Source organism: Engystomops pustulosus, chromosome 1 (assembly GCF_040894005.1).
Source record: "Engystomops pustulosus chromosome 1, aEngPut4.maternal, whole genome shotgun sequence".
NCBI lineage: Eukaryota > Metazoa > Chordata > Amphibia > Anura > Leptodactylidae > Engystomops > Engystomops pustulosus.
In genome coordinates, this window is record NC_092411.1 from 70,006,582 (window position 1) to 70,017,492 (window position 10,911).

Below are 10,911 nucleotides of genomic sequence, written 5' to 3' on the forward strand. Positions count from 1 at the left end.
AAAAAAAAAAATTATAACGTTATTGTAGCCCTAAGAAGGGCTGTTGGGTTCTTGTAGAATCACTCCTGCCTAACAGTAAGCTAATAGAACAGCCTAACGCTTTCCCTGACCAGCAGCAGCTCTCTCCCTAGCGGCATCCAGACAGAGAATGATCCGAGCAGCGCGGGCAGCGGCTAGTCTATCCCAGGGTCACCTGATCTGGCCAGCCAACCACTGCTATCTACGTGTAAGGGTACCACGTCATGCTGGGTGGAGTGCAGAGTCTCCTGGCTTGTGATTGGCTCTGTTTCTGGCCGCCAAAAAGCAAAACGGCGGGAGCTGCCATTTTCTCGAGCGGGCGAAATACTCGTCCGAGCAACGAGCAGTTACGAGTACGCTAATGCTCAATCGAGCATCAAGCTCGGACGAGTATGTTCGCTCATCTCTAATTCTGACCTTTTAAAGGTAAAAGTTTTTTTTTTATTTTTTTTGAGACTGCTTGTGAGCAGTGCAGTTGTAATTACTATGTAATATGTAATATGTAATTTTAATTGTAGATATTTTGGTGCTTTACATACCTTGGTGTATATGTTAGCACTCTATATATACAAAAATAAAAAAATAAATATTAATCGAACTATAAAGCTAGTTTTACAAGATTCAGTATAGTCCACGTAATACAGATCATATGTTGGCAGCATATCCTAGACCAGTGGTGGCGAACCTATGGCACGGGTGCCAGAGGTGGCACTCAGAGCCCTCTATATGGGCACCCTTGCCATCACTCCAGGGTAGAGTTTTGCAGACAGGACTCAAGGCCTCTTGCAGTCCCAGGCAGCCCAGGACCCTAGAACAGTGATGGCTAACCTATGGCACTGGTGCCAGAGGTGGCACTCAGAGTCCTTGCTGTGGGCACTCAGGCCATCACCACAGAGGACTCCTGGTATCTTCCTGCAGTCCCAAACAGCCCAGGACTTGCTGTGCACAGAGGTATGTTAAAGTGACAGCGCTACCTGGGACTATTTTCTGCTTTATTGGTGTCCTCAGGGGCTGGTATCAATGAAAACTGTGACAGAGCAGGGAGTATAAATCACAAATTACATTTCTGTGTTGGCACTTTGCGATAAATAAGCGGGTCTTTGTTGTAGTTTGGGCACTCGGCCTCTAAAAGGTTCGCCATCACTGCTATACAGCACTGGGTGGTATATTTTCCAAAAGAAGCAAGTCTTCTAGAGGAGAAATTCTCCTCTAAGCTGGTAATTAATTTTTTTGAAAGAATTTGAGGCATTATCATTAAAGAAAATTTACCATGAAAACCAAGTCTGATAAACCTGGGGCTCTTACTCATAGATCCAGGCAGTATGGGTGTGTTAATCATCTTGTTATCTATGTCCTCCTTCCTCTTAAAATCAACTTTTAAAATTATGGATAAACCAGTGCTTTGATCTATGATCTATTAAAAAGATTACATTTTATTCTGTATTTATAAAAATACCAACAAAACAGACAGTTGAAAAATATGGACTTCTCCAGCCTGAGAACAGAAGACACTGCATACTTTACTAACCACACAAAATACCCTCAGTAAAACGGTTTCTTATTATTACTCTGTACTGTATATACAAAAGTTTTTTTTTTTGTAAAAGTACATATGAAAAGTACATATCCCCATCCGGCAGTAGAAAAGTGTCCAGCTTCCCATTGTGGGACACTAATATTCCATTTTCTTTCCTACAATTTGGTCTTCACATTTTTATATATTCACTATGTAATAAACTTTTGTATGTATAAAAACAATCCAGTTTTAGAAAGTGTAGGATTTACATCAAATACATATTATGCACCGATCCATTAAAAAATACTTGGAAGTAAAATACAGAAGTTGGCATTACTGTTCTTGCTTCTCTTGTTTAAAAGGAGAAAACCTGAATGGGGAAAAAAGAATATATAAGAAAAGCACAGCTTTAATATTTTTCAAATGTTTTTCAAGCTAGATACTTTGTCATTGGTATAACTAAAAACTCACAGCCTCGGGGAAAGAGTTTTGCTTGAGAAACCCATGAGACATTTCCTCATGCCCATCAGTTTCTTCAGCAGGTAACAAACAATTCATGGAGAGCTTGAAGCCTTAGATTAAAAAAAGGGACAGAATCCCAAAAATAGGTTTCCCCTCAGAATGGGTTATTGATAGAACTCTTCTGAAATACATATACCGTATATACTGGAGTATAAGCAGAGGTACCTAATTTGAACACAAAAAAAAACACCTGGGAAAACCTATTGACTCGAGTATAAGCCGAGGGAGGAAAATGCATTGGTCAGACTCCCAGTATATAGCCAGCCAGCCCCTGTAGAATTTAATAAAAAAAAAAATTAACACTGTACTCACCTTTCAAACCTCCACGGTAGGTCCTCTTCTACTTCTGATGCTCCGGTGCCGCTAAAGGTTCTTCCGCTCTATTTCGGGTCTTTGTGCTTGGCTGACTGCAGATGTCATTGTTTGTGAGCCACCAGCATCGCAAGGGGACCCGAAGAGGAGCGGAACTTCCCGAAGAGGATCCAAAGGACCCAAGGCGGCATCGGAAGCAGAAAAGGACCTATGGGGGAGGTTGGAAAGATCATTACAGTGTTAATTTCTTTTTTTTTTTTTATAGACTCAAGTATAAGCCAAGTTAGGGTTTTTCAGCACAAAGTTTGTGCTGAAAAACTCGGCTTATGCTGTATACGGTAGAGTATATACGGTAGATTTATTTTTATAAGAATTCAGCTTATATATAGCAGTCCACAAACCACAAACTGATGTCGAAACTTTCTAGAACCTTGCAATATACAAACAATAACATCTATATCAGCCGTTATGGCCAATGAACAATAACACTCACAGGCGTCCTATGGTTGACTTCTCTTTACTGCCACCATTGGGCCTTGGTGAAGTGGTTATTATGGATTCATTTTCCAATGTCACAATGTGGTCTTCAGTTGGAGGAATGATACCACTGGGAAGACAATTGGACAAGATTACTTGGATGAGATTTTCTTTTATATGAAAAGTGTTTCTTAGATACAATTTGCAAAATGTGTAAATGTTCATAGCAGGAAATCACCTTTTATAACACTGCAGTTCATCTTGTGCAACCAAAAGCTGGACCTTCAGCTTATTCCGCTCCTGTAGCACCTCCCTTAGCTCTTGTAAGGTGAATCGTGGTCGGTTTGGATCTCTAAGATCAATAACCATTTTGTCTGGTCCAAGGTCAGTCTGCAAACAAACAAAAACATTGCTTGAATCTTTGCATATACAAGACATTCATACACACTAGTCATGCAGAAATTTTTACTGTAATTTAAGTGATATTTACTCTCAAATTTTGCCAAATTGTTTTTCTGGGATGAAAATATTGATGATCCATCCACTGAATTGGCCTTCTACATCACATTGGTGGGGTACAACACCCAACAGTTCAGAGCAGTGATACATAGAGAATGGAATAGGAAAAAGACAACTCTATATACATAAGTAATGTCCCCATGTCAACCAGCCAGTTTATATTCCAGCAGGGCAGATATAGAAATACAGAAACATAGAAATTGTCTAATCCCAAAAAATGCATCTGATTATCTTGAGGACTGTCTGGTTTAACATTACACTTCCTATTTCTTGAATCAGATTACACCAGGCACATTTTAGTGCATACTACATTTACCTCTAATTTACACCCATTTATTAGACTACATTCCTTGCCTTACTTGTGGTAAAAGTGTCCTAACCTTTGAAAAGTGTGGAGCAAGACATTTTGAGTGCCAATAAATTCTCTCACAGATTGATATGTTAAAATATAAATCAAACATATACAGGATAAGGTAAAAGAACTAAAACATTTAAGTTGAACTTTTCCTGACTTTCGATAAAGCCCTCTTCTCAGTTGCATAGTTATTTCTGATAACTTTATTACTGTGAACTGTCATGAACGTAAAATCAACTAAGAAATCCCCAGATACCTGATCAGCTGAAGGGCTTTCTTTCATCAGTCTTTCCACCTCTGCCTTCAGATTATCCCTTTCCATCTTCACCTCCTCAGCAGAAAGACTTGATTGGTTGACCAGCGTTTCCAGAATCTCAAGGACACGTACAATCTTAAACTGAAGGTCGGCCACATGTTCTGTTGCACCACGGGTCTCCTTACTGATCTTCATAAGATCTTTGCCTATAACATGTGACATATCATAGACGTCTTCCACTGTTATTCCGAAGGGATCCTTTTCAAATGCGGTTTCAGGTGATAAATCTTCTTGTTCAATTTCCATTTTTCTGTAATCCACTTACTTCCTGCAAAAGATATAAACCAGAATGTTGTGTTCAACCACATCAGTATAGATGTCAATGACAATCAAGAAACTTTTATCCCCTGATCCCCTATTTGTGATGAGTGAAAACCGGCTGGTGAGCACCACTCACTCCACCCATGTCATCCCAACAGTGAAACATGGTGATGGCAGCATCATGCTATGGTGGTGTTTTTTTGCAGCTGCAGGGCCGGACAACTGGTTGCCATTGAAGGAAGATGAATGTACATAGATGTACCGAACTCTGGACCTCAGACTGGGCCGAAGATTCAACTTACAACAAGACAATTACTATAAGCACACAGTTAAAATAACAAATCAGTAGCTTCAGAACCACTCTGTGACTGCTCTTACTGGCAGAGCCCTGACCTAAACCCAACTGAACATCTCTAAAGAGACCTCAAAATGGCTTTTATCAACGTTCAACCTGAGGGAACTGCAAGGAAGAATGGCAGAGGATCCCCAAATCCAGGTTTGAAAAACTTGACTCATCATTTCCAAGAAAACTCATGGCTGTTCTAACTCAAAAGCTGCTTCCACTCAATTCTGAGCAAAGGGGCTGAATAGTTATAACCATGTGATATTTCAGTTTTTCTTGTTTAATAAATGAACAAACATATCCACATTTCTGTTTTTTTCCTGTCATGGGGTGCAGAGTGTACATTAATGAGCGTGGAAAATTTAAAGGGTCTGAATTCTTTCTGTTTTCCTCTTTATCAACAGAGAAATCTGTAAATTAACTTTGGATGTCTGGAGCTGATCTCCTGCGGATTGCAAGTTGAACAAAGCTTCTAGGTGTGAATTCCACCCAGTTTACATCATTTTGCAAGTGTGAATGGATCCTTTTTCATGTTATTACAAGAGCAAATTAAAAGCACTCTGTTTTACCATCTCTTTGTTAACTCTTGATCCACTTCTATACACTGAACAGATAATGACATCATGTTATTTAACTGGCAAATTGTATTGTATCACACAGAACTGCATCAGACAGGCAGCTGCTGTGAGCTTTAACTATGGAAATGAGGGTAAATACAGTCTGGCATCAGGTTCTGGGCTTAGTTCACACCTTACTTTTTTTAATCCACAAAGTTTTTCAGAAAGTAAGAGTATAAAGAGTTGCTTTTAAACAGATCAGTAGGAAGATTAGTGTTAAAAATCCATTTACTAGATCTGTTATTTTTTTCAGTTTTTTTTTTAAGCAGAAGAGACTTTTTACACAATTTTTAATTTCTTAAGATCCTTTCAGGAGAATTATCACGTATGATGTACTTAGTGGTCAGTTTCATTACAGGTAGCTGTATCTGTAATAAATTATACATTTAAAGGGGTATTGCAGGATTATGAACGTCTGATACAAAACCCATAATGCTATAAATAAATGAATACAACAAAACTCAATGTTCCTAGTTAGAAAATGGAGCTTAAATAGTTTGATTTTATGATTCACAAAATTACTGACTCATTTGTATATGAATTATGCAGATTCCTGGAATACAACCTTAAGCCATTTAGTGTATAAATATTAATTATATGCACTAAATGTTGCTTGGACACTTTGGAATAAAAAGGACTTAATATTTTTTTCTATTTTGGATTGCGACCAATCTTTATTTTTTGTTTATTGATGGGCTGTGCCACTTCTGCCACCCCTGCCATAGTTTCGCCACCACTGGTATATTGTGTTGGGAGAACTTTTTCTTCTATGGAATCTAGGGTGACCTCTATACATGTACTCGGGGTGTATGATGATAGTTTTCCCCAAGTCCTCTGAGCAAATGTGGCACCGATCCCTTCTCTTCTATGGGGCAGATGGGAATAGTTCTGTCAGTAAAAGGGACTTGATCCATCCTGAAATGGATTCTTTAAAGGTGTTGGCAATGTACGTCATAAAGTATTTTCAGGCATAAAGTGCAGAACTTACATACAACACCAAGAAAGTTGACAGTCTTATAAATGTGAGATTTGCACATATTCTGCCTTTTTATTTTCACCGCCAGCCATTAACCGAACAGAAGGCAGATTTTACCTAAACATCCCCTGCACCCTGAGTGTTATATATATAGAACTTAATATAGAAAATACATAAATGGGGAAAATGAAATAAATATTTAGTCACATATTATACACTTTTCAGCACAGATCCCTTCCTCATAGCGGTAGCCATCCAGCCCCATACACGACACCCGGCTTCTATACACTACACTACAGATGAGGCAGCAATGTGAAGGTAGGTCAGTATTATTCAGCAATGTGCGGACACCACGGTCATGTCTCTTACCAGTAATGTCGCAGTCGTGGCCTCCGTTTTGTCCCCACTTTGGTCACTTCCTCAAGCCACTAAGAGGTAGCTCAGCAGGTGACTCCGCTGGCGGTTGTCATAGAGACGGCATTCCTCAGTCCACGCCCTCTACCAAATAGAGGGCGCAGCATGTGACGTGTTGCGTTCCAAGCCTCAGGATGAAGCAGCCAATCGTTGTGCTCGTTGAAGGCACGGAACATTGTGATTGGTCTACGTTATAATCCCGTTCCTCACAGTTGTAACACTTGGTTTCCTGGTCATCGGTCGGTGCACGGTAAGTAATACTACACTATAGAGAATATATGTACAGACAGCAGCGCGGGCTAATGATAGTTTCATGCCCTGTGTGGTAATATACCGCCTTTATCGCCTCATGTTGGCACACTTCGCTTCCACAGACGTGGCCAAGCCCATGGTAATCCCAATAGATGCAGCAATTAAATATTTTTTTGTCAAAATACTTAATTTATAGCAAATGTAAAGAGAAATGAACCACCGAAGAAGAGACATAAAGAAACATGTCCTCCTAAACTGTCCCAAATATTTATGTAAACAAATATCATGAAAAAGTCAAGGAGTCTCCCCCCCCCCCCTTGCCCCCAGCTGTGGGGTCTTATGGGATCTCCTATTATTTATGAGCAGTTGTTTGCTCTAACTGTTGTATTTCCCTTTCTATAATGCCCAAAATGTGGTGACCTATTACAGAATTTGTATTGAGACTTAGGAACATATGTTTAGTTTTCTATAGTCCATTGATGCAACCACACTGGTCCATGAAAAAAACATAATCTGGAAGGTGTGAAGCTGCTTTATGACATTTTATGACTGGTAGTGGTTAATTAGGTTTCTTTCTGCTGACAGGTTCCCTTTAAGCCCGTTGCTCACAAGCGTGTTTGGTTCAACAAACTTGCTTTGTGCATTTGCAGGATTTAGCAGATTGAATTTAGAATTGTACAGACCTGAGTTTATCTTAGTGATTCTAGGTTAGGTCGGATCATGAAGAGAGTTTGACCCCAGACTTTTGAATTAACTTATAGACCTAAAGCATCCCTAATAAAAGCTCACTGTTGTAAGAAATTTATAAAATACAAGTTTGTAATTTATTTAATTTTATATAATTTTGTTGTCTCTATAAACTCTTCATTTAGAAAATGAATGAATGGACACCTATAGCAAAGGATTATGATCCTCTTAAAGCCGGAAGTATTGATGGTACGGATGAAGAACCTCATGATCGTGCGGTGCTTAGGGCAATGTTGGCCCGTTATGTTCCCAATAAAGGTGTAGTAGGGGATCCCCAATTGACTTTGTTTGTTGCTCGTTTAAGCCAACAAACAACTGAGGAAAAACTAAAAGAGGTATTTTCTCGTTATGGAGATATCCAGAGGATTCGATTGGTTAGGGATTTCATAACTGGCTTCTCAAAGGGCTATGCTTTCATTGAATATAAACAAGAAAATGCCATAAAGAAAGCCTACAGAGATGCCAACAAACTGGTCATAGATCAGCGTGAAGTCTTTGTGGATTATGAACTTGAAAGAACACTGAAAGGGTGGATCCCCCGCAGGCTAGGTGGTGGATTTGGCGGCAAGAAAGAATCTGGCCAGTTGAGGTTTGGAGGCCGTGATAGACCGTTTAGAAAACCCATTAATTTGCCAGTTTTCCAAAATTACAGTCGCCAAGAAAGCTACCATGGAGAAAACAGGCAGAGATCCCGCTCCAGAGAAAGGCATCATGATTGGAGAGCAAGGAAGACTGAGAACACACGTGACAGAGGAAGAGATGGTAGATGGTCACAAAGAACAGATAGAGAACATAGTATGGAGAGACATTCCAAGGAGGAGAGGAACAGAGACGGTGAGAGAGACAGCAAAGACAGGAGAAGAAGAGACCACAAAAGAGAAAGAAGCAGAGAGCGAGATCACAGGACATGAGGATATATGTATGTGCAATTAGACTGTTTTAGAGAGGTTGTCTTATGTGTAACGTATCTGTTCAAGAGCCGATGTCTAAACATGGTGGACATATAAACCAAGAAGTGAGCCAATCTCAGATGTAGTAACTATTGTTTTTGCGCATCATGTAGACATTGTCAGGTCCTGGTGATAAAGGAAAGTTCACACAGTGACAGTCATCTGCCTGAAAATATGCTAAGAAAATTCCCATTGGATTCTTTACTGAAAGGAGAGTCTAAAAAGGCACATGAATAGAATTGCTTATTAAATATGTATGCACATTAATTTGTAATGGTTTTATTATTGGGGACTTTGGGATGAATTTATCATTGCTGGCTGATGTTTTCTGTATGTACGGGCCACGATAAAGCCACAATTCCTCTCACATGGTCTAGAACTGCAACTTGAAGTAACTTTATTTTTTTAAATTTTACTGCAGTTAATTGGGGAAACGCTGAGGGTGCGGTCACATGTAGTACTAGCGTACTGGGGGCAGGGCTCGGCCCAAACACATTTGCGTTTCACTGGAAACACTAATCAGTTTTGGCCGTGCTCTTGTAAACAGCGCTAGTGCAGCTTGTGATGTACCCTCAGATAGGGTATACCAAGGGAAACCTGGATCTAAGTAGGGAAACAGATTTACATGGTCATAATCAAAGTTCTAATTACAGGCAGTCCCCAGGTTATGTACAAGATGGGTATGTTCTAAAGTTGAATTTGTATGCAAGTTAGAACAGGTATATTTTGTAAGTAAACTCCAGACAAAATTTTTGGCCCGTAGACAATTGGATTTTTCAAATTTTGGGTTAAAACAATAAGATCATTGCAACCAGGGATAAAGTGCAGTAAAATACCAGCATCCAGAGGTCCGTCTGTAACTAGGAGTCATCCGTCAGTATTGCATGTAAAATAACACAACATGTACAGAATTGATGTTAATTTCCCTTTATTTTAACCCATGTTAAACCCTGTGATGGTAATATCCATGCAGAAGTATTAAACCTATATTATATTGCACTTTGACTGCCTCCATCTAGCGTCTATAAATAAAATAATACAGTTGGAAAAAACCTATAAGTCTCTTTAATACGACATTCTGTTAATACTGCAAAAAATTTTTTATATATATACAGAACTTGTTAGGCACAAGAGACCAACTGGCTGTTACCTTCCACCTATAAAAATAGCCATTTGTCATTTTTTTTTTTACCCAATGGAATAAATATAGAAATAGTCTACAGTCATATGAAAAGCAGATTCCATAAAATTTTCAGTTGAATATTCCCAAGTTTATCCTTTATTTATGAACTAAAGCTGAAGGCACCAACTCAATCACACACATTCAATATCCAAATGAATGGGGGGGGTTATGGCAATTGATAAGAGTAAAACGCATCGCACTTGCATGCGTCTCATATTGCGATGCGTTTTTGATGCATCTCCATTGACTTGTATGGTGCGTTTTCACAGGCACAACTTGCAAAAGTAGAGCATCCTGAGATTTAAACAAGCATTAAAAAAAATGTTGTGTGCATGAAAAATAAAGCAAGTCTGAAAAAACCCATTGATTTCAACGGGTCAGAGTGCAATGCAAGTTTCGTGGATCAAAAGCAGGCACAGAACACGCGCATGAAAAAAGTGTGAAAGGGGCCTTACTTATAGATCCAGGGACTGACTGTGGTGATAATCTTATATTTGTCAACCATAGCTTCCTTCCTTGTAAAATCAACTTGATGCTCACTTGCATAATGTAAAAAAAAGCCCTATTCACGGTTGTGTTTTCCATAAACTCAACAGGGCTGCAAAATTCAGCAGATGGGGATCATTCACCAGCTACCCGTTTCTTTTTTTTGTGGATCTGCAAATGCAGGTGAAACAAGGATAACATAGGGCTCAGACTATGAAAAAATACTGCTAACACATGGCCAACAAGAGGCCCCTAGTTTGCAGCCATAGTTAAAATATGTACGGTACATATGCAGGAGGCGTAATGCAGATATTTAATATGATACAGTTTTCATAGTGTTCAGTGGTTGTGTCCAAGATCTGTGTCTTTGCAGTTTGGCTTTTTATCAAGGTGATTTATTTATTACAGACTCTGGAAGTGTCCAAAAAAACCCTTCTCATTAAAGATGTAACAGGTAGCACAAAGCTAAATCTACAAGCAAATTAGCGCTAGTGCACTGAATAGGTAGCTGCAACTCCTAGCGGCCACATTTTTACTTTTTTTTTTAGTTCTCATAATTCCAGTTTTCCAATGGAAAAGTTTACATAAGTAACCTTGTTTCAGAGACCGCATGCATAAAGTTAGAAAGTATTTCCCTTGCAAATTTG

The 10,911-nt window shown here is 39.2% G+C and overlaps 2 protein-coding genes across 2 annotated transcripts; one reads left to right on the forward strand and one right to left on the reverse strand.

The window, feature by feature from the left end:
* Positions 1 to 1,633: 1,633 nt before the first annotated feature.
* On the reverse strand, positions 1,634 to 6,747 carry RILPL2 (Rab interacting lysosomal protein like 2). Its single transcript, XM_072144313.1, has 5 exons — positions 6,602 to 6,747; positions 3,976 to 4,303; positions 3,084 to 3,235; positions 2,862 to 2,975; positions 1,634 to 1,904 (listed from the first exon to the last, which is right to left on the reverse strand). The coding sequence occupies exons 2-5, from the start codon at positions 4,279 to 4,281 to the stop codon at positions 1,868 to 1,870; spliced, it is 609 nt and encodes a 202-aa protein (XP_072000414.1). The 5' UTR covers positions 4,282 to 4,303; positions 6,602 to 6,747; the 3' UTR covers positions 1,634 to 1,867.
* A 2-nt stretch (positions 6,748 to 6,749) lies between these two features.
* Positions 6,750 to 8,862, forward strand: SNRNP35 (small nuclear ribonucleoprotein U11/U12 subunit 35). Its single transcript, XM_072144312.1, has 2 exons — positions 6,750 to 6,896; positions 7,771 to 8,862. Exon 2 carries the CDS (start codon positions 7,774 to 7,776, stop codon positions 8,554 to 8,556), a length of 783 nt encoding a protein of 260 aa, XP_072000413.1. The 5' UTR covers positions 6,750 to 6,896; positions 7,771 to 7,773; the 3' UTR covers positions 8,557 to 8,862.
* Positions 8,863 to 10,911: the final 2,049 nt, after the last annotated feature.

Excerpts from the sequence above, each read along its gene's own strand:
- SNRNP35 (XM_072144312.1), top strand. The coding sequence starts at position 7,774 with ATGAATGAATGGACACCTATAGCAAAGGATTATGATCCTCTTAAAGCC.
- RILPL2 (XM_072144313.1), bottom strand. The coding sequence starts at position 4,281 with ATGGAAATTGAACAAGAAGATTTATCACCTGAAACCGCATTTGAAAAG. Across the intron at positions 3,236-3,975 it reads AAAGCCCTTCAGCTGATCAG|ACTGACCTTGGACCAGACAA; the intron begins GTATCTGGGGAT and ends GTTTGTTTGCAG. Across the intron at positions 1,905-2,861 it reads AAGTCAACCATAGGACGCCT|GTTTTCTCCTTTTAAACAAG; the intron begins GTGAGTGTTATT and ends TTCCCCATTCAG.